The sequence below is a fragment of the Macaca fascicularis genome, chromosome 2, assembly GCF_037993035.2.
Source record: "Macaca fascicularis isolate 582-1 chromosome 2, T2T-MFA8v1.1".
In the NCBI taxonomy this organism is placed as follows: Eukaryota; Metazoa; Chordata; class Mammalia; order Primates; family Cercopithecidae; genus Macaca; species Macaca fascicularis.
Window position 1 is genome coordinate 3,422,254 of NC_088376.1, and position 22,720 is coordinate 3,444,973.

A 22,720-nucleotide genomic window follows, 5' to 3' on the forward strand; every position below is an offset into this window, starting at 1 on the left:
GTGCAGGCAACCCCGTGAGACTGGAAGGGCAGGTGGAGGGAAAGCGCAAAGGTGAGTGACGGAGGGGAGCCCACCTATTGGAGAGCTTCATGGGCACCACTCACAGCTGTCTGTCCTGCTGGCAGGGCAAGTGACAGTATAAACAGGGCAGTCAGGGGTTCATGTGACTTTGCCTTTTGCTTCTGGCGCCTGTTCAGGTGGGCTCTTGGGAGTTGATGAGGTGGTGATTGAGCAGCCAGGAAGCAGCGTGGCAGGTTCTTCCTGTCACCTACCAGAGAAGATGGTGGCCGGAGGTGGCGCTTGCAGAACTCTTAGGGCCACTGAGGAAGAAGGTGGAGGAACACGCGGCCTTCTGGCTTGAGTGCCTCCTGTGTGTCATAGAATGATCTAGATCCTGTGGGGGCACGTGGAGCAACAGGAAAAACTTGCAAGACATGTGGGACGAGTGCATGGTCATCTGGTATCACGTGTGAAGCTGGGGCTACGTATGGGCCATAACTTGTCATCTTCTGGATGGTGTTAGACAAGGAAACCCAACTCAGGATCCCGTTAGTACTCTTGTCTGCTCTAATCGCAGGCTGAGCTGATGTCCTCATCCTTTGTTGGTTGCTGTTAAGGAATGAGGATGCGTTTATGGTGGAAAGAGTGTGGGGCTGAGAATCTGGAGGCCAGGGTCAACTTCTGACTGTGCGTTTATTATCCGTGTGACTTGGTGCAAGTGTAACCTGTCAGTGTCTGCGTCCTTATTTGTCATTTGGAGGCTATAACAGTGATGTCTGCCTCACAGAAGCCCTGGGTTGTCATGGGGATCAGTGCGGGTATGTGAGTGCTTCATAAATTGCAAAGCTCTGCCGTAGCTGATGATACCTCTAGACTTCTAAGTGCTTTGGGGAAAGTGTATCTGGTTATTCCTTATTCTTCTCACAGTGCCTCCAAAGCGTCAGTGATACTCAAGAAATGCTGGTTGAGTGTGAGTTTACTGCAGCACTGAGCAGTTTCCGGGTTCCATTTTCCAGTGGCCAGACCCTCTCCTTGTTCACACTGTTGGATGAGGGAGGTAGAGCTGGAGCATCGGACTGGCCTATGGAACAGATGTAGTGGCCACGAGGAGGTGGCGATGCCTGGAGCAGTGTTAGCCATGCAGTGTGATGAGGATCACACGCTCTCACGTGGTTTCCAGTCGCTGGGCACAGAGCTACCTTCAGGGTGGCCCAGCTTCAAGTTCAAAAGCAGGAGGCAGAGTAGGGGCTGTTTCCATTTCCCGTCCTCCCACTTCTCTTCCACTGCACAGCCCGTACGTGCACGCCTGCGTGCTGCCCCTCACACAGACTCTCCATCTCCTTAGTGAGGCCACACTTCTGACTCCTGGTTATTTCTCGTTTCCGTAACTCTCTGATGCTACCCCAGCCGCATCCCTTGCTGTGGACCCCGGAGAGGCACCATCTGCCTCTGCCTCTGTGGGCCCAGGTGTGTGCTGGGTGTCGAGCTTGCAGTGAGAACTGGTTTGCTGAGCCTTGGTTTTTTTTTTGCGTCTGCTGCAGGTCATCTTCCACGACGTTGCTGTGCTGACGGATAAGCTCTTCCCCGTTGTGGAGGCCATGCAGAAGCACTTCAGTGCTGGCTCGGGAACCTATTACAGTGACTCCATCTTCTTCCTCTCGGTCGCCATGCATCAGATCATGCCCAAAGGTAACCTGGGCTTCCAGGAGCAACAGCCCCTGGGTGGCTGACTTTTGCATCCATTTCCCTGGTTCCAACACTGCCCAGGCCCTGTATCAGAGAGAAGAGCTCCACTGAACATGGGAGAGTGGACGAGGCAGCCAAACCAAGCCCTTTGTACCACCGAGCTTCCTACACCAAGAATCAAGGGCAGGGCCTTGGTTGCATAGCTCCCAGGGTCCGTTTATGAGGACACAGGGGGTCTCTGGGCTCTGGCCTGGACTCTGCCCCTTGTACTCGCCCCCTTCCTTCCCCACGGCTCAACCCCCATACTGTGTGTGCTCATCTGAAAAATAGTAGGTTGGTTTAGATGATCCTCCATCCCAATTTATGATCTTGTTCTTTCTAGTCTGAATCTGTACTTATCTGATTTTAAAATAGCAAATCTAGATGTGAGAGGTGCAAATTACGACCATGTAGGACTTCTGAAGAAACTCTGATGCGTAATTAAAAGGATTTTCTGGGCGTCTGTCTCCAGGACAGAGAGATGCAGCATCCCGTGTGTGATCGGTCCAGCTTCTGTGGGATTTCTGGCAGGTCTGGTCATGCTTGGACTGGAAGCCTTGGAGGGTCTAACTCCTGGAGTGTCTCTGGTTTCTGGGATCTCCCTACAGCGATCCTTGATGGGTTCTGGAGCCCTAGATATTGACCAGTGTGTTAATCTGTCCTCATGCTGTTCATGAAGACATACCTGAGACTGGGTGATTTATAAAGGAAAGGGGTTTAATAGACTCACAGTTCAGCATGGCTGGGGAGGCCTCAGCAAACTTACAGTCATGGAAGGCGAAGCAAACACGTCCTTCTTCACATAGCGGCAGCAAGGAGAAGTGCCAAGCAAAAAGGGGAAAAGCCCCTTATAAAACCGTTGGGTCTCATGAGAACTCACTTACTAGCATGAGAACAGCATGAGGATAACTGCCCTCCCATGACTAAATTACCTCCCACCAGGTCCCCCCCACCACATGTGGGGATTATGGGAACTACAATTCGAGATGAGATTTGGGTGGGGACACAGCCAAACCATATCAACCAGTTTCTGGCCATGGTGAGCCATGTCCTGAGCCTCTTAATGGTGAGAAGGGGTGTTTGGGGCCTTGGGGTAGCAGTTATCTGAACTGTGGCTGGTCGAGTTTTCCAGCAGTTTCCAGGCCATGCAGGTCTTGGTAGCCCAGGGGACAATGGGCCATATGGTGGAGGCCTGCTCCTCCAGCCTGGCAGACCAGAAGTGAAAAAGAAGGTGCCTGGTGAACCAGGGACTCAGGAGTTGAGAGTTGAAGCTCCATTCCTGTTGGGAGGTTGTCCTGGCACAGGGAAAAACAAGCCCATGCATCCTGGCTGGGACTTTGCAGGCAAGAGCCAGCACCCTGGAGGCCTCTGAGTGTCCCCTTTGTTGTGAGGCTCAGGGGGCTCCACTGGGCAGGAGTCTGAAGAAGAGAAGAGACGAGCTCACCAGCAGGGCCTAGGGCGAAGAACTAGCATTGGTGATCCTTTGCCGTGACCCAGGTGCAGCCCCATCAGCTCCACCCAACCCTTCTACCCGTCCTGTGGGGTTACAGGTAAGGCTGAGGAGTTGCAAGACCTGCCCAGGGTTATATAGCCTTTTAAGTGGCAGAGCCAGGATTGGAACCTGCTTCTCCACATAGTTACTGCTACCCCATTAGGTGCCCCGTACGTGACCTCTCTGGACAGCCCAGTACAGGAGCTGTGGGTGGCTCAGACTTGAGAAGGACGTGGTTCTGTTCTAGATTCTAGCGGGCAGACCGGTGGAGGTGTTGCTCACAGCTCCGTCATTGGCCACCTACGTGCCTAGGGCTGAGCCACTTTGTCTCTCTTGGCCTCACCAGTTTCCCCACCTGTAAAATGAGGGGCCGCAGCAGTGAACTGTTTCAACTTGCATTCTGAAGAGCCCAGGACTTGTAGGAATCCCCCTCTAGGGGTTTCTGTAGTCCTAGGGAGCCAGGGGGAGGCATACCTGCCCTCCCTTCACCTCCCTCCCTCCTGCCTCTTTCCCTCTGTCAGCTGGTAGGTCCCTGCCCATCACGTAGGTGGGGTTATGCTTTGGAGTACCCAGAGGGAGGTGAAATTCAGCTTCTTGTGGTTTGTCAGGGAAGAGAAAATTCTTCTTCCTCCAGCTATAGGACATCCCGGCAATAAATTGTGCAGGGACCGATGACAAGAGTTAGGGACTCCTAGGCTGTTCTGGGAGAGGGTGATAATTATGCCCAGAAGGTGCTCTGGCCCTCTCTGACTTAGCCCTGTCCAAGAGCCTGGCATAGCTCAGCGGGGTGGTGGTGTCTGCAGAAAAAAGGCTTTGGTCAGAGCTTTGCAGTCAATGCAGTAAATGGACGCATCATCGGTGTCTCTCCAGGTGTCCCTCCATCGGTGTCCCTCCAGGTGTCCCTCCATCGGTGTCCCTCCAGGTGTCCCTCCAGGTGTGGGCCCCGCCCTGCGAGGGTCGTGCATCAGGAGTTGGGGAAGGAGTTATTTTAGATGTGCCTCCAGCCGACCCAAACACCCTGTCTTTTCTGGGGTTCTTTAGGGGAGTGATAATGTCCTTCCAAGCAATTCTTTTTTTTTTTGGCAGAGTTTTGCTCTCCTTGCCCAGGTTGGAGTGCAGTGGAGCGATCAGGGCTCACTGCAACCTCTTCTTGCCGTGTTCAAGCAAGTCTCCTGCCTTGGCCTCCGGAGCAGCTGGGATTACAGGCATGCGCCGCCACGCCTGGCTAATTTTGTATTTTTAGTAGAGACGGGGGTTTCTCCATGTTGATCAGGCTGGTCTCAAACTCCCGACCTCAGGTGATCCGCCCACCTCGGCCTCCCAAAGTGCTGGGATGACAGGCGTGAGCCACCATGTCCGGCAGCAGTTCAGTTTTATGTGTGCCCCAAAGCCTCTTCCTAAGAAAAGAGTTATTAGGAGTTACTAAAATTTGATAGTCATAAAATGAAATGAGCGGTCCTTGAGTTTCCTGTGGCGTCTGGGGCGTGCCCTGCCAGGAAGTCTGGCCTGGCACACTTGGCAGCCCTGGGGAGTTCCTACCGAGATCATTTGGAATTCCTGCAATTTTTGGAAGGACACTTTGTTTTCAGACATCATTTGTGCTGTCTTGAGTTTGTCATGATTCTTTACTGCTGCCTTTTTTGCATCCGTTGTTTTTTAATCGCAGAAATGAGTGTTGTTTTGTGCTTTGGTTGATGGTTTTGTTGTGGCGTAATTGCTGCATTCTTGCTGCTTTGGCTGTTCCGTTTCTTTCATAGCATTTGTTTTTCTCCAGTAAAGTGAGAATGGAGTATGGGTGGAGCCTGAGCCCTTGGTCTCTCCCAGGAGGGCTGGGTCAGGAAAACCTGGGCTCCTCTGAGTTCCTCCTGGAGGTCCCGTCTCGTGTTTGCCCCGGAAATCCAGATTCTTTATCTGTGTCCTCTTGCTTTCCCTTCTGTAGCAGGAGGGTCATCCTTCTGTACCTAAACTACTTTTAAAATATGCTTCCCTTTTTTTTTTTTTTTTTAGACAAAGTCTCGCTCTGTCGCCCAGGCTGGAGTGCAGTGGCACGATCTCGGCTCACTGCAACCTCCGCTTCCTGGATTCAGGTGATTCTCCTGCCTCAGCCTCCCAAGTAGATGAGATTACAGGCACTCGCCACCATGCCTGGCTAATTTTTTTTTTGTATTTTTAGTAGAGATGGGGTTTCACCATATTGGCCAGGCTGGTTTCGAACTCCTGACCTCAAATGATCTGCCCGCTTTGGCCTCCCAAAGTGCTGGGATTACAGGCGTGAGCCACCGTGCCTGTCTATCATTATTAATTCTTTATCTTCTTTATATTCCCAACATGTAGCTTTTTACAAATTTAGGCAAAGTAGGAGTTACACTGTATATTCAAATCATTCTGAGTCGGCCGGGCGCGGTGGCTCAAGCCTGTAATCCCAGCACTTTGGGAGGCCGAGACGGGCGGATCACGAGGTCAGGAGATCGAGAGACGATCCCGGCTAACACGGTGAAACCCCGTCTCTACTAAAAAATACAAAAAAATAGCCGGGCGAGGTGGCGGGCGCCTGTAGTCCCAGCTACTCGGGAGGCTGAGGCAGGAGAATGGCGTAAACCCGGGAGGCGGAGCTTGCAGTGAGCTGAGATCCGGCCACTGCACTCCAGCCTGGGTGACAGAGCAAGACTCCGTCTCAAAAAAAAAAAAAAAAAAAAAAAAAAAAAAAAAAAAAATCATTCTGAGTCTTTTTTATAGATCAAGATTTGAAATTGAATCTTCATTTCAACCCCCCAGCATGAAAGAAATTGTACAAATGAAGCTGTGTCATGATTTTTTCAGTTAATGGCTCACGTCCCCATTTTCTGTGTAATTATAGTCTTTGAAAATTTTTCGAATGGTTTTATCGAGTAGATGAACCTCAGTTCACTTTCTCATTTCCCTGTTCTCAGCTAGCTAGATGCTTTCTATTTTTTCTAATATCATAAATTATACGATGGATATCCACATGCATACAGATTATTTTCTCTAATTAGGATTCTTTCCTATGATAGTTCCCAAGGTAGAATTAGTGAGCCAGAGGTGACCCTTACAAGGCCAGGGTGTGTCACCCCCCAGCTGCCCAGGGTTGTCGACTCACACAGGTGAGGTTCTCTACAGTTTTCCAGCCTATTAGTGTCTGTACAGTTCTAAGCCTGTTAGTGTCTGACGTCTCACGTGGACCACCTCAGGCAGCCACTTAAAAGCTTCAAGACGGCCGGGCGCGGTGGCTCAAGCCTGTAATCCCAGCACTTTGGGAGGCCGAGACGGGCGGATCACGAGGTCAGGAGATCGAGACCATCCTGGCTAACACGGTGAAACCCCGTCTCTATTAAAAAATACAAAAAACTAGCCGGGCGAGGTGGCGGGCGCCTGTAGTCCCAGCTACTCGGGAGGCTGAGGCAGGAGAATGGTCTAAACCCGGGAGGCGGAGCTTGCAGTGAGCTGAGATCCGGCCACTGCACCCCAGCCTGGGCGACAGAGCGAGACTCTGTCTCAAAAAAAAAAAAAAAAAAAAGCTTCAAGACAGTGGCTGTCCCCACTGGACAGGAATGGAAAGGGAGGAGCTGAGAAGTCAGGCCAGTTCTCCAAGTTCTCCAGTAATCTGTGTCCTCCCTGCCCCTTGGAGTTCTCAGTCCAGAGCTTATGCCCATTCTGATGTCCAGACCTGGACCCCCAGCCTCTTACACATGCCCAGCCCTGTGAAACTTACAGGACTTGGCATCCTTGCCTGTCTTCTGGGCCCCATGTCACAGCCCTGCAGAGGGGACATGGCTGGGATAGGGTTGGGCTGATCAAACCCATGAGTTTTGCCCTGATGGCCCCCTTAGAGCAGCAGTGCCCAGAACCACATCTAAGCAAGGGCCTCAGGAAGAGCGAAGGGGCCCTGCCAGGCGGGACATGCTGGCTCTGATTTTGATCAGAGCTTGTTTTTCTCTTCGCTGCTTGTTGGGGGTTCACATGTGGCCGGTCTCGCTGCTCACGCGTGCCTGCCTTTGTGCCCTCCGCAGACACAGCCACTCTGCTCTTCACCCACATCCACGGGGCTTTTATTTCCATTTGTCTGCGGTGTTGGGTTTGTCGCCACTGGAAGCATCTTACGCAATGGAAAAGAAAACATCTTTTGCCGCACTGGAGCGGGAGGGAGCCAAGGGCAACTCCTCCGGGGCTGCCAGCTTCCCCCCCTGGTCACACGGCCTGAGGCGCTGTCGGCTGCAGCACAGCAGCATGGGCTCTGCTACGGTGTGTGATCTGTGGTCGTGTGGGTTTACCCCGAGCGGGGCAGGCAGGCCTCCATCGTGTGGGTTTACCCCGAGCGGGGCAGGCAGGCCTCCATCGTGTGGGTTTACCCCGAGCGGGGCAGGCAGGCCTCCATCGTGTGGGTTTACCCCGAGCGGGGCAGGCAGGCCTCCATCGTGTGGGTTTACCCCGAGCGGGGCAGGCAGGCCTCCATCGTGTGGGTTTACCCCGAGCGGGGCAGGCAGGCCTCCATCGTGTGGGTTTACCCCGAGCGGGGCAGGCAGGCCTCCATCGTGTGGGTTTACCCCGAGCGGGGCAGGCAGGCCTCCATCGTGTGGGTTTACCCCGAGCGGGGCAGGCAGGCCTCCATCGTGTGGGTTTACCCCGAGCGGGGCAGGCAGGCCTCCATCGTGTGGGTTTACCCCGAGCGGGGCAGGCAGGCCTCCAGACAAGCGGCAGGGCTCTAGACGGGCCAGAGGCCCCCAGGAGACTCTCCTGTCGTTGCCCATGCACCCCTGGAAGGCTCTGCTGTCCTGCGGTCAATCCTTTGTCAATATCCCGCCTATACCAAGCACTGCTGTGTGCAAGACGTGGTACTGGCCACCCTCGGTGTCTCAGAGATGTTTGCTGGGCTGCTGCTTCATGGGCTCATGTCACTGGGGCAGGTGGCATGGTCCAGCAATGAGGGCAAACAACGTGAAGAGCCACCCAATGCTGAGGGCTTCAGAAGAGGACAGGTCACAGGCATTTGCAGGAAGAAGGAAGGCTTCCTGGAGGAAGTGGCTGTGAAGTGTTCTCCAACTTGCCTTGGTTTTGACGACCTTGACAGTTTTGAGAAATACCAGTCAGCTGTTTTGTAGAGGGTTCCCGAATTAGGATTTATCTGATGTTTTTCTCATCATTAGACCGAGGGTATGGGTTTGTGGGAGGTGATGGGGGGACCCCGCAGAGGAGAAGAGCTGTTTCCTTCACACCACATCAGTGACACACCACATCCTATCAAGGGTACATGGTTTATCACTGTTGCTGTTGACCTTGATCACTGGGCGGAAGTCGTGTTTCTCAGGTTTCTTCGCTGTACATTATTCTTTTCCCCCTCGCCATACTGTATTCTTTGGAAGGAAGTCTCTCTATGTGGCCCATGCTTAAAGAATGTGGATAGTCACTTTTCAAAGGTCCCATGTCCCTCGCTTGGGCCCCATCACACACATCCTGCTGGTAGTGTCTGCCTCCTGACAAGTGCCACTGGCCATGGGCTGTGGGAGCCCAGAGGTTTTGAAGGACCACTTCACCATTCCATGCGATAGGCTCCATTCATTGTACTGCATGGGGCTGTGCGTGGCTGCGTCTGATGTCTCTTGATGTCCAGTGTAGGGAGCACTGAGGCAGGCAGGTCTGAGCAGGCCGAAAGGGGGATTGGTGTATCAGAGAGAGTAGGAGTCCAGGCTCAGGATCGGACAGAGCTGGGTGCAAATTGCAACACTATGACTCCCAAGGTCAAGGCTTTGTGATCTTGGGAGGTTACTTAAAAGAGACCCTATGGTGTCGTGGTTAAGAGCATGGGCCCGGCTGGGCGCAGTGGTGCACGCCTGTAATCCCAGCACTTTGGGAGGCCGAGGTGGGTGGATCATCTGAGGTCAGGAGTTCGATACCAGCCTGACCAACATGGTGAAACCCCGTCTCTACTAAAAATACAAAAAAATGAGCCAGGTGTGGTGGTGGGCACCTGTAGTCCCAGCTACTCAGGAGGCTGAGGTGGGAAAATCACTTGAACCCAGGAGGCAGAGGTTGCAGTGAGCCGAGATCACACCACTGCACTGCAGCTTAGGAGATAGAGCAAGACCCCGTCTCAAAAATAAAAAAATAAAAAAAATTTAAAAAGCGTAGACCCTGGAACCAGTGTGCCTGGATTCATGGCAGCCCCATCACTGAGTAGCTGTGAGACTGTGGCCAAGTTACTGAACTTCTCGAGGTCTTGCTTTTCCCATTGGTAAAATGGGGATAACAACTCTTCATGTGTCATGGGGTTGTTATGAGAATGGAATGAGTTCGTCTGTGTCACCGGCTTGGAACAGTGCGTGGAACTTAGGTTCCCCAAGTGTTAGCTTGGCTCCTCTCTGGACTGCAGTCTCCTCCTCTTTCAAGTGGGGATAGCACAGTTCTGACTTGAGAAAATTAAGATGGTACTTAGCACCGTGCCTGGCACATTGTAAGTACGCAGTCATTGTTGTTAGCTGTTTCAGAGGTGATGTGAGTTCTGCCTCCAAACAGCACCAAAGGGTGTGGGGCTAGAGTTATTCAAAGACTCTTAGACCACCCACTTTTGCCTTTTGGGAAGAGCTTCTGATGGGGGATAAGCAGATTCTCTTCAAGACACGTCACCTCTTGCTCCTTATGTGATAATTGCCAACTCTGACCTGCCTGCCTTTCAGGGTCACATGAGCTAGAAATAAAGTAATGCTGCTGGCTCACGCCTGTTATCCCAGCACTTTGGGAGGCTGGGGTGGGTGGATCACTTGAGGTCAGGAATTGAAGACCAGCCTGGACAACGTGGTAAAACCCCATCTCTACCAAATTAAAAAAAAATTAGTCAGGCGTGGTGGCATGTGCCTGTAATCCCAGCTACGCAGGAGGCTGAGGAAGGAGAATCACTTGAACATGGGAGGTGGAGGTTGCGTTGAGCCTAGATCGCACCACTGTACTCCAGCCGGGGCAACAGAGTAATAGAGTGAGACTCTGTCTAAAAAAAAAAAAAAAAAAAAAAAAAGTAATGCCGCTAAAACTGCTTCATATCTCCCCCCACCCTCCCCTTCACCCCCAGCTCCCAGCATCAGAGTTTCTGAAATCTCCATGACATCCAGCATGTGATTATCACCACCATCAGCCCCAGCCTGCTCATGTTTCCTACGGAGAGATGTATGGGAGTGGATAAAAAGACCAGACAAATGCAAGCTGTTATAAAATCCCTCAAAAGATAGGATTTGGGCCCGAGCCTCCTCTGCCCGCATCTGTTGAAGCCTAGTATGACGCTTGCCATTGTAGAAAAGAACAGCAAAGCCAGCTGGCAACAAATTGGGGTGACCCCGTCCAGCTCTCCGGGCATCCTGGGTGTTACCCCCCCGAGAGTCCTTATTTCAGTGTCTGTCATGGGGGCCTTATTGTCTTGAGGCTGCGGGCAGATGGCTGGACTCTTTCAAGGACATTCTTGGGTCCACTTTGGGTCACTGTTGCTGGGTGGCAGAGGCTGATGTAAGATTCGGGTAATTGACACTGGATGTTTCTTAGCCTAGGTTCACAGGCCTGCATGAGAAAAAATTGAGGCAGGGCCAGAATGCCTGCAGGCTTGGGGCAAAATCCACACGGGAAATTCTAGACTGGCAGCTCCTTCCTCCCTCACTCCCTTCCTCCTTCCTTCTTTCCTTCCTGCCTGCTTGCTGTGAAATATTGAAGTCAGCGTGTGTGTGGCCTTTTGCAGAAAGCATTTAAAATACCATCTTTTCTTTTTTCCTTAAGTAAAATTTGACAAATGTAGTAAAAGCCACATTGAGTTTTCATTTCTTCTGTACTTTTTGTACTTCTATTCACTGCCATGGGAGGTCTTAGTATTCTCTACTGTTCTTTTAGATCAGTTTCATAAAACAGAGGAGGGTTTTAAGGCTAGTTTATAGAACTTCATAACTTTGTTCAGTTTAAACTGAATCAGGAAACTGTTCAGTAATCAATGTTTAACCGTCATGAGGCAGACATGTTTCTAAGGGGAGGGTTCCTGCAGGGGGATGTGCGTGCCTTCTGGAACCTGGGGTACGGTAGGTAAGGATTGGAGATTCCAGGGCAGCCTCTTCTCTGCCCCCACCCCATCAGCCTCAGTACCAGGAGAAGGCAGACACAAGGGCCCCCTACAATTGTGGGAGCCGTATTTAGATGGTTTTCCAGCCCCTGAGATCCTGGCTGTGAAAGGGGCGGAGGGCGCATGCTGGTTCCCATAGTTAGCCCTGTGGCCCCTGCTTGCTTCAGAAAGGAGTGGTCTGAGGATTGACTGGGTGGGGGCTGGTTTAGTGTGGACGTGGGTGGGGTCGGCAGGCCTGGGAGTGAGTTCTCACTCTGCCTTTAGTATCCTGGTTGGCTGATGTAGGGGAGCGGGAGAGCCTCCTCCCTCCCTGATTCTGCCCCATAGGAGTGTGGAGTAGAATGTGACTCCAGGACCCTCTTTATTAGTGAGCATGGTCCCATGCACGTAGGGGGCTTTCCTTCTTTCTGGAGTTTTCTTCTTAGCCCTGAGGCAGGAGAAGTGAACTGGAACAGGGCTGGCCTCTGCTCTCTTCTCTACCCCTCATGCAATCCGGGCTGGAGGAGACTAAGGTCTTGCTCAGACTTTGAGCCTAAGCCACGTTCTCTAACCTGGTTTACCAGAGAGTTCTGTGTTCCACCCCAGTGACGCAGGGGACAAAGTGGCTTCTGAATCTCCCACCTGCGATGGCTCCTAATGTTTTGGTTTCAGAAACCAAAATAACATCTGGTATTGCCTAAACCCCTCGTGACTCCTAACACAGATCTCGAGTGAAAAACCTGCCTTCTCTGAGAAGCATTCTTTGTAAAATGGGAATAATGACCTGTAGGACTCACTAGGGTTGTGAGGAGGACTGACTGAGATACTGTGTGAAAAGTCCCAGGGCCTGATACGGAGAGATGCTTGGTAAGTGTTAGATAGTATTAGTTACTTTTCCTCTTGGAGGGTCAAGTACATGTCAGCAAACCAAAAGCTCTGATAAGTACTGCAGTAAAAAACATTCAGCTTTGCGTAACCAACATTGCTTAAACATGATTGACCACAGAATGCCTTTCTGACGAATACCTATTCACATTCTGAGAACGAGTTGTTCCACAGTACTCACTTTAAGAAATGCTGCCCTCGCCTGGGCATGGTGGCTCACACCTGTAATCCCAGCACTTTGGAAGGCCGAGGCAGGTAGATCACCTGAGGTTGGGAGTTCAAGACCAGCCTGACCAACGTGGAGAAACCCTGTCTCTACCAAAAATACAAAATTAGCTGGGCGTGGTGGTGCACGCCTGTAATCCCAGCTACTCGGGAGACTGAAGCAGGAGAATCGCTGGAACCTGGGAGGCAGAGGTTGCGGTGAGCCTAGATCGTGCCGTTGCACTCCAGCCTGGGCAACAAGAGCGAAGCTCCGTCTCAAAAAAAAAAAAAAAAGAAAAGAAATGCTGCCCTCAGATAAAGGTAATAAATAAATAACACTTGTGTAGCTCTCTGTTGGGATGCAGGTGTGGGCAGGAAAGCCTCAACTTCCAAGCACAGCTACCTCCTATCAGTCAGCCTTTCCTGCCCCCTGCCAACAGAGCATGTCGTTGGGGGTGCCATTTTAATTATTCACTTCCTCGGCTGTACTTCCAGATTTGCAATAGCTTTGGGTTTGCCTTGGACCCAGAGGCACTGGGAGGATCTTCCCTGGATCATCTGGGATCATGAATTGTGGCGGGGGCCCCGGGGACAGAGCTGTTGAAGAGGAGGTGCGTGTCTGGTGGCACACCGTGGGTGGAGCGCCCTCGCGGCACTGACCAACAAGTGGTTTTTTCAGAGGATCTCAACCCAAAGGGTGACCGAGGGTTCTCGACACCAACCCCCAAGGGAACTGGGCCTAAACACCTTGGAACAGCAGTCCTCAGCCTTTGTGACACCAGTGACTGGTTTCATGGAAGACAGTTTTTCAGTGGACCGAGGGGTGGCGGGGATTGGTTTTGGGATGAAACGGTTCCACTGCAGATCATCAGGCATTAGTCAGAGTCTCATAAGGAGGGTGCAGCCTAGATCCCTCGCATGCGCAGTTCACAGTGGGGTTTGTGTTTCTTTGAGAATCTGAGGCCGCTGCTGCTGATCTGACGGGAGGTGGAGCTCACGCAGTGATGCTCACTGGCCCGCCTCCCGCCTCCTGCTATGTGGCCGGGTTCCTAACAGGCCACTGACCTGTACCTGCTCGCATGGGGCTTGGGGACCCTGCCTCAGAAGACTGCCTGTCTTCTGAAGGGCTGTCCTGGGAAACTGGAACTCAGCCTGTTCTGTGTGTCCCCAAAAGGCCACACCAGGTGCAGCTGACCAGAATATAACTGTCGCCACGTGTCTGTGAGCCTGTGGGCAAGGCCCTTTTCTTCCCAGTGGCAGATCCTCCCATCCGATCCCGTCAGATCCGACCCCATCGGATCCAGCAGCCCTGCCTTCAGCCTGCACTGTGCTGTCACGCCCCCTGCCATGGCCACCCCCACTTCCTGCTCCCTCCACCAGGGCCACTCTCCCAGGGGCATTCCCGTGGCTGCCCCATCTCCTCCTCCAGATGTTTGTGCAATGAGGCCATCCCTGGCCATCCTGTGTGAAACCGTGCTCATCTTCTCTGATGATGGCCCTGGCCCTTCCCTGCTTTCTTTCTCTTCATAGTTCTTATCATCTGCTCATGTGGAATGGATTTTGCTTTTTGCTTGTTTGTTTTGATCATCTGTCTGCCCCATGTAAGCTCCATGGGGGCAGGAAGTTCTCTGTGTTTCATTCACTGCTGTGTTCCCAGTTTCTAGAACGATATACGGACCCACAGTAGGCAGTCGATAAATATTCATCAAGTGAATTAAATGAATACCGTTTTGTATCTTGAACTACTTTATTTTAGGGGTCACCTCAATCTGCTAGAACTGGCTCATTGCCTTAGCCCTTTTTCTTTTTTTTTTTTTCCCAAGACGGAGTCTCGCTCTGTCACCCAGCCAGGAGTGCGGTGGCGCGATCTCAGCTCACTGCAACCTCCACCTCCCCGTTCAAGAGATTCTCCTGCCTCAACCTCCCGAGTAGGTGGATTACAGGTGCCCGCCACCACGCCGGCTAATTTTTGTATTTTTAGTAGAGACGGGGTTTCACCATGTTGGCCAGGCTGGTCTCGAGCTCCTCACCTCAGGTGAGCTACCTGCTTCAGCCTCCCAGAGTGCTGGGATTACAGGCGTGAGTTACGATGCCCGGCCCGCCTTTGCCCCTTTTCTTAACCCTACTGGAGAACCATGTGGGGGTGGAATCCCACAGCTTCTGGTGAATCCAGTGGCCTCTGAACACTCCTTAGGGTCAGTCACAACCAGGAGCTTGAATTTTTGGGATAGCCATTTCTGGATGGTTCCCCAAGCCTGGGGAACTCTGATTCCTGGTGTGGCGGGTGCTGCCTTTGACTGCCAGCGTTCAGCTGTGAGAAGGAGCGGGGGTGCTCGTGTGGAAGAAAGCAAAGGAAAAAACGGACATTCAGGAACTTGCCTGAGTGAAAACATCTGAACAAATACTGAACAAAGGTTATAAACATGTGTCCAGTGATTTCAGTGAAAACCATTTTCTGGCAGCTCGTATGGAGCGAATTTGAGGCGTTTGAGTTCTGTTATTCTGAAGAGGGACAGCTGAGCAAATTTGTCATGAAATGCTAAAAATAGTAACGTGGTAGAGACCGTTTTCCACTCATTTAATGCCAGAAGCTCTTTCTAAGCTAAGGAAAATAGTTGCCAAATTGGTTGAACAGTCATACTTCCCATTTTGGTCCCCTTCATTAGATTCTGTCTTTTAATTTGTCAAGGTCTTCTTTTACATTCTTGGCTGTGGGTCAAAGGCATCAGCTGGCTCTTACTTCTTGCCAGGAGGTCAGCCAGCTTTTATTCTGGGCCTCGCCTCGCCTCACCCATGAGGAGTCCGTCCTCCTGCCCGCTGTGTGCAGGGAGCTCACCTTCTGGTTGGTGGAGGGACCCCAGGTGAGTGGGTGTCACGCAGGGAGCAGGAGGCCAGAGGTCAGCAGAGCAGTGTCCTGTCCTGTCCCGACTTCAGCGGGCCGTGGGGGGTTGTTTGCGTGCAGAATGCACCAGACGCGGTCAGTTCTGTCCGGGCACAGAGAGGAAGCTTTGAGGAGGAGGATGAGAGGTTAGCACGGGCCTTAAAGGCTTGGGGTGAAGGCTGAGGGAGGGGCCGGGCAGCCATTCTGGGCCAGGGTGCACGGGGCGGCCGGGGCCTCAGCCTGGGCAGTGGCTGCTGCTGTCCAGATGGTGTCAAATCCCTGGCTGTCCCTCTAGTGTGCTTGCCAAGCTGCCTCTGGGGCTGACGTTGCTGTGCATCTTCTCTTTGTCCCGAACTTTGTGCACTGTCCCTGGCTGGAGAAGACTAGTTCAGTACTCAAGCCCTGTGTGTAGTTGCCGATGGCCAGGTCCTGCTGGTCAACTGCCCTGGACTGAGTCTCGGGCCTGGGTTTCTGTGTTCTCTCCCCCTTACTCCGGCTTCTAGATGTCCTTTGGAGTATTCCGGGCGAGAGCTGGGCCTCCAGAGAGGGCGGGCTGCAGGGTGTGGGCCTGGGCTCCCCTTGCCTGGCGGGTTTTCCCCGTCAGCGGTCCTGCTGCTCCCCCGTCCATCCTGCTCTCCAGCCAGAGTGGCTGCTGTTTTCTCTGGGTCAGACCCGCGCTCGGCTTTCCCACTGCCTCGGCGTGCTCAGCTCTCCGTTTTGGCTTGAAGGCCTCGCCCGAGCCCTGTCCCCGGCTGTGCCTGTCGGAAGGACGCGAGTGTGCGGCGTCGGTGGGGCTGCCTCACACCGACCTCTGGGGTTGTAAAGGTCCCGGAGGGTCCTAAGTCGGGTCTGATGTGGCTGAGATGGCAAGAGTCGGAACGTTTCTGTAGAATCTGACAGTCCTCGATGGGGCCGAGGTGGTGAGGGGGGTGCCCACCCTGGGTGGACAGGAGCGCGCAGCAGCAGCGTGATCCGCCAGGCGAGCGGGATCCAGCGGGTGTGGCCCTCCCATGATGAAAGAGTTTGCGAGCGGCTTGTCTCCGGGGACCTGGCGTAGGTCTCCTTTGCCTTAACCCTTGGCTTTTTCACTTCCTCTGTCTGTCATCTATACGGGCTTCTTGCCCTAGGTGAGGACTGCCTTCCTAAGAGGGTGAGCCGGTTCCTGTCCTTACCCCACTGGCATCTTACATTCTGGGACATAGCTTCTCCCCGAGAGGCGAGTGAGCCACGTACGGGAAGGCGGGCGGTGGCTTCCCTTCTGTCTTGGGTTGAGGGGGTCAGGTACAGTATTTTATTTTATTTTTTTTTAAAGCATCATCGATCACATAATAAGGTTTGTCTGTTATAGTCCTTAATCACAGACCTGTGAGATTTGGAGAATTCACAGTGCCTAGGGTAGGAGCGAGCTTCTGATGGTGAGCTGATTTGGGAGCTAACCTCAGGGAGACTCCTCTTGCAAGTCTCCTGCCGGGTGTCGTGGCCCTCGCCCAGTGACCTCCCCGGGACTCTGGCCACTCTCTCTTTTTCTGCCCTTCCTTTCCCTCACCTTGCCCCCCCGTGAGAAAGTGGGACTCACGCAGCTCAGCTCCGTGACAGAGGGTTTATTAGGGGCAGCTCTGGGGACCGATCTTTTGGTGATTTCTTCTCTTTCTCTCAAATGGAATCATTGTTTCTGTCTACACTTCTTTATTTTCTCCTCTCTACAGCTGCCCTTCAACAATGTGCTTTTCTGTCCTGCAGAACTGAAGCTTGCACGGCCTTTGTTGTGATTTTCCCGGCACGAGCGTCGTCTCTTGGTGTTTTTCCGTAGACCAGCCTGCAGGTCATACATTGTTGGTTTTTTTGTTGTGGTTGGTCCAGTCAGCCAGGTCCAGAGCAGGTGGGACCGTGTGGTGCCACACGTAGCCACCTGGGCCTCTTCAGCAGGTGTGTGGGTGGCGGGCAGGTGGGCTGACTGCCGCTCTCAGATACAGAGCTGCCACCAGGACGATGCTGTGCTAGGCACAGGACGGGAGGGGAACAGATGTGAGTCGGATGTGGGGTTTGCCCTCACAGCTTCACTTTCTAGTTGGGGACTAGGACATTTGCATAAATGTACAAACACCTGTCATACAAAAAAGAAAGAAATAGGTGTCATCCAAATACCATCTCTGTTGGGGGATGTGGTGGGCAGCCTCTAACATGGCTCCTGGTGATCCCTGCCTCCTAGGAGTCATGCCCTGGTGGGGTCCCTGTCCCTTGATGTAGGCTGGACTTACTGACATGCTTCTAGTGAATAGAATCTGACAAAAGTGATGGCCTGTCACTCTGGGACTGTGTTATAAAAGCCTGCCACTTCTGTCTTGGGCACTTTCTTTCTCTCTGAGCCTTGCCTGGAGGAACTTAGCTGCCATGATGTGAGCTGCCCTATGGAGAGGTCTGCATGGTGAGGAACTGATGTCTCTGGCCAACAGCCAGGGAGGCTCTGAGGCCCACCAGTAGCCACAGGAGTGAGCGGGGAATTGAGTCTTTACATAGTTGGGCCCTAGCCAACCTTGATTGCAGCCTGTGGGGCAGAGGCTAAGCTTGCCTGAGTTGTCTCAGAAACTGTAAGATAAATAACATATTTGTTGTTTGCAGCTGCTAAGTTTTGGGTTAACTGGTTATGCAGCAGTAAGTAACTGATACAAGGGGATCTCAGCACAGAGAGAGCCATGGAGTGCCAAGGAGGCAGCACCTTTGGCTCAGGAATTCGGGGAAGGCTTTGAGAAGGATGTGGTATTTGAGCAAGGCTACCTTTTTTCCACAGAGCGTACACCTCTTGTACAAGGTAGAACATCTTGTGCACACCAGAAGGCCCGTCTGTCGGTCCCGTTTTCCAAGGTGGATAGAATGAAGGCACTGTTTTCTTGTTGCCTGAGAACCTCCAAACCCTCTGTCGAAGAAGGGCAGGGCTGGCTGTTTCCTGGAGCCCTCCTGCCCAGCCAGACGTGTGGCATCTCTGATGTAGCTGAGTCTCCCAGGCCTGGTGGCCTCCATCTGCAGTGCCACCAACTGTGTGTGGGGTTGCTTTGCACACCGTACGCTGATTAGTGAGCAACCACACGGGACCTGCAGGCGTGGCCCCCCAGGCGCTCCTTAGACCTGCGAGCCATCCCACAGTCTGCAGGGGAAGCTCCTCACCTGCCCTCGTGGCTCTTCCAGGCTGGCTCAGCCTGTGGTGGAAGGGTCTGGAGACCCAGGTTAAAGTCTTGTTTCTCTCTCTTACTGATGGCGAGGCACTGAACATCCTCTGTGGGCCTTTTTTTCCCCCTCCACCTTTTATTATGGAAATTTCAAATATCCACAGAAGGAGAGAGGAGAGCGTAATGAATGCCTTTGTACTCATCACCGGCTTCAGTAGTTACCAACTCATGGCCTGCCCCTTTTCATCTCCACTCCCATCCACTACCTCTCCCCCAGAAGCAAATACCAGATATTATTATTTCATTTTAAAATACTTTGATAAATCTCTCTAACAGAAAAGCCCCCCCTTTTTTTTTTTTTGAGATGGAGTCTCGCTCTGTCACCCAGGATGGAGGGCAATGGCACAATCTTCTTTCACTGCAACCTCCGCCTTCCGGGCTCAAGTGACTCTCCTGCCTCAGCCTCCCGAGTAGCTGGGATCACAGGCACGTGCCACCATGCCCAGCTAATTTTTGTATTTTTAGTAGAGATGGGGTTTCACCATGTTGCTTAGGCTGGTCTTGAACTCCTGACCTCAAGTGATCCACCCACCTCGGCCTCCCGAAGTGCTGGGATCACAGGCGTGAGCCACCGTGCCTGGTTGAAAAGTACTATTTGTGTATACATACACTATTTTTATTACATTTAGCAAAATTAACAATAAATAATACCTTATTGCCATCTAGTATCCATGCAGGATTCACATTCTTGAATTGGCTACATGTTTCATTTGGTTGACTCTTGAGTCTTTCCCTTTCACTCTCTTTTACAATTAAACTTTAGGCCAGGTGTGGTGGCTCACACCTGTAATCCCAGCACTTTGGGAGGTCGAGGTGGGTGGATCACGAGGTCAGGAGATCGAGACCATCCTGGCTAACACAGTGAAACCCCGTCTCTACTAAAAGTACAAAAAAATTAGCCAGGCGTGGTGGCGGGCGCCTGTAGTCCCATTTACTTGGGAGGCTGAGGCAAGAGAATGTTGTGAACCTGGGAGGCGAAGCTTGCAGTGAGCTGAGGTGGCGCCACTGCACTCCAGCCTGGGCGACAGAGTGAGATTCCATCTCAAAAAATAAAATAAAATAAAAATTAATCTTTAAATTTTAAGATAATTGTAGATTACCATGAGGTTGTAAGAAGCAATACAGAAATCCTTTACCCACTTTCCCCCAGTGGTAACATCTTGCAAAAACTATAACAAATACAACAACCAGGATATTGGTTTTGTTGTTGTTGTTTGTTAGTTTTGAGACAGAACCTTGCTCTGTTGCCCAGGCTGGAGTTCAGTGGCACGATCTTGGCTCACTGCAACCTTCACCTCCCGGGTTCAAGCGATTCTCCTGCCTCAGCCTCCCAAGTAGCTGGGATTACAGTTGCCCGCCACCACATTTGGCTAATTTTTGTATTTTTACTAGAGACAGGGTTTTACCATGTTGCCCAGGCTGGTTTCAAACTCCTGACCTCAGGTGATCTACCCGCCTCGGCCTCCCAAAGTGCTGGGATTCCAGGCATGAGCCACCGCGCCCGGCCAGGATTTTGACTTGGATACCATCAAGTTGAGAAGATTTATCCCCACAAAGATCCTTCATGCTGCCTTTTCTAGCCACACCCTTAGCAACCACTGTTTTCCTCCTTCATTTCTGTATTTCAAGAATGTCAAGAATGTGATTTCAAGAATGTGTATCAGTGGAATTCTAAAGTACGTAACCTTTTGGGATAGGCCTTTTTTCTCAACGTAATGCTCAAGAGATTCATTCAAGTTGTTGCCCGTGTCAGGAATTCACTTTTTAATTGCTGAGTCATGTTTCATCGTGTGAATACACCACAGTTTGCTTAACCATCCATTTAAGGACAGCTGAGTTGTCCCCAGTTTGGGGCTAGTGTGACTAAAGCTGCATTTTGTTGTATGGACATAAATTTTTTTTCTCTGGTATAAATGCCTGAAAGTACAGTAGCTGGGTCTTTTGGTAGTTATTTCATTTTAGGAACAATTGGCAGACTTTCCCGGAGTTTGTTGATTGCCACAGTTTGACAGGTTTTTCCGGAGTTTGGCAAAATCCCGACAGGCAATGTGTGAGTGTTTCTCAAGAGTCCCTTCGAAACTCTCCCCCGGCCTCTGTTTACTGACTTTGCAGCGGGAGGAAAATGTGTGCTCTGATGATCTTGCATGATTGGGATTATCCTGCACGTGAAACTGCTTTATAAACCGTCCCTAATGGGGTCTGTTAGGGCTTCCCTTTTGTGGGTGCATCTGAAAACAGTGTCACACCATCTTAGCGGAGGGCTGTAGACATTTGTTAACCGACTGCCCCGGCGTTTCCTAGCCTGGCTGGATGCTGTGGGGCTGCTGGGTCCTGAGGGTTGCCACAGGTCAAGCGTGTTCATGAAGTTCGTCTTGGCTTTTCCAGCACATTGTGGTTGTGGGGAGTGAGATACGTGTTGCCTGAACAACCCATGAAGACCACAGTCCCTGCACAGACCAGGCTTTGGCTCGACCACTGAGGCTGCCAGGACTGGTCTTCTGGCCACCTTGTCATTCATCTCTGACCTGGCTGGCTGGCTGGCTGGCCAGCAGTTCAGACTGGAACATGGAGATACCACTGAGTGTGTGTGTGTGTGTGTGTGTGTGTGTGTGTGTGTATGTGTGTGTATGAGAGAGAGAGAGAGAAAGAGAAAGAGAGAGAGGACCTTTTAACCGCAGACCCATGCCAGCTTTACTTAAGGTGATGATAGTTTTCTCTTTTTTTTTGAGACAGAGTCTTGCTCTGTCGCCAGCCTGGAGTGCAGTGGCGCGATCTCAGCTCACTGCAACCTCCACCTCCTGGGTTCAAGCGAGTCTTCTGCCTCAGCCTCCCAAGTAGCTGGGACTACAGGCATCCGCCACCACATCCAGCTAATTTTTGTATGTTTAATAGAGATGGGGTTTCATCATCCTGGCCAGGCTCATCTCGAACTCCTGACCTCGTGATCCACCCGCCTCGGCCTCCCAAAATGCTGGGATTACAGGCGTAAGCCACTGTGCCTGGCCAATGATCGTTTTCTCTAACACTGCCTGTGGCACATTCTAAGCTCTATCAGAAACAAAAACCTGAGGCTTTTTAAAAGCAGTTCCCTCGCCTCCTCCTTGATGCTGTGTCTGACGTGACCGTCATTTCCTCAGTTGGTCGTCAGCTTTTCTTGTCCCTTGCTGAGGTGTCAGCTGATGCCCCCACCTTCGTCTCAGCCTCTGTTCCGGGGGCTGACTTGACTAATGTGTCCCCAAGTTGCCTGATGACCTCAGACACGAAGCACAGCAGTGCCTGGCCTCATAGCCCTGAAGGCATGGAGGACGACGGTCCCAGCACACTGCTCAGAGGGGCTGTGAGGAGTAAATAATAGACCGATGGCAAAAACACGGTGCAGAGGAATCCTGCTGGAGAAACACTGACACAGTGGAGAGGATGTGTCCGTCAGGCCATTTGCTCCTTACTTTAAAGGCCTGAGTGGTAGCTAGAGCTCTGTTCTTTGTGTTTTACAGAAGGAGATTTTAATGTTCGGTTCAGTTCTTTTGTGGGTTTTCTCCGGTGCCTGCATATTCCCTCAGTGTATCGATGTCAGTCCCAAGCCTGGTGTTGGCATTGTGTCTGCTGCTCTCTTGAATGATATGTGGCTCCCAGGGATTTTCAGTGAGGTGAAGGGGTGGGTACAAGTCAATTTGATAGGTGAAATATGTATCATTATAGAATATTAAGTTTTCTTTCTTTTGAGTGAAATTGGATCTCCTTTCATATGGTAAGAATCACTGAATTTCTTTTCTATGAACTATTTATGCCCTTAGCCCATTTTTCTTTTCTTTTCTTTTTTTTTTTTTTTGAGACGGAGTCTCGCTCTGTCGCCTAGGCTGGAGTGCAGTGGCCGGATCTCAGCTCACTGCAAGCTCCGCCTCCCGGGTTTACGCCATTCTCCTGCCTCAGCCTCCCGAGTAGCTGGGACTACAGGCGCCCGCCACCTCGCCTGGCTAGTTTTTTGTATTTTTTAGTAGAGATGGGGTTTCACCATGTTAGGATGGTCTCGATCTCCTGACCTCGTGATCCACCCGTCTCGGCCTCCCAAAGTGCTGGGATTACAGGCTTGAGCCCCCGCGCCTGGCCCCCATTTTTCTATTGAGTTGTTGATGTTTAGTAATTTCAAGGAGCTTTGCATTTGTTAAAGAAATAAGCATTTTTGTTCCTGAAATACATTGAAAACTTTTTTTTTTTTTTGCAGTCTT

General features: G+C 51.8%; 1 protein-coding gene and 1 long non-coding RNA gene across 15 annotated transcripts in view; one reads left to right on the forward strand and one right to left on the reverse strand.

Moving 5' to 3' along the window:
- The window catches only part of LOC135969585 (uncharacterized), a 305,912-nt gene that overhangs the window by 242,257 nt on the left and 40,935 nt on the right, over window positions 1-22,720 (reverse strand). The gene's annotated exons all lie outside the window — the stretch shown is intronic.
- The window catches only part of XXYLT1 (xyloside xylosyltransferase 1), a 196,281-nt gene that overhangs the window by 43,355 nt on the left and 130,206 nt on the right, over window positions 1-22,720 (forward strand). For 13 of the 14 annotated variants that reach the window (XR_012430554.1, XR_012430553.1, XR_012430556.1 and 10 more), the window contains exon 2: window positions 1,542-1,689. Coding sequence is in view for 7 of the 14 variants with exons in the window: in XM_005545341.5 (XP_005545398.1) it covers window positions 1,542-1,689 (148 nt within the window). In the remaining 7 variants the exon portion in view is untranslated. Of the gene's footprint in view, window positions 1-1,541; window positions 1,690-15,178; window positions 15,251-22,720 lie in introns of those variants that run through there. The other variant, XM_065539693.2, reaches the window with a different exon arrangement.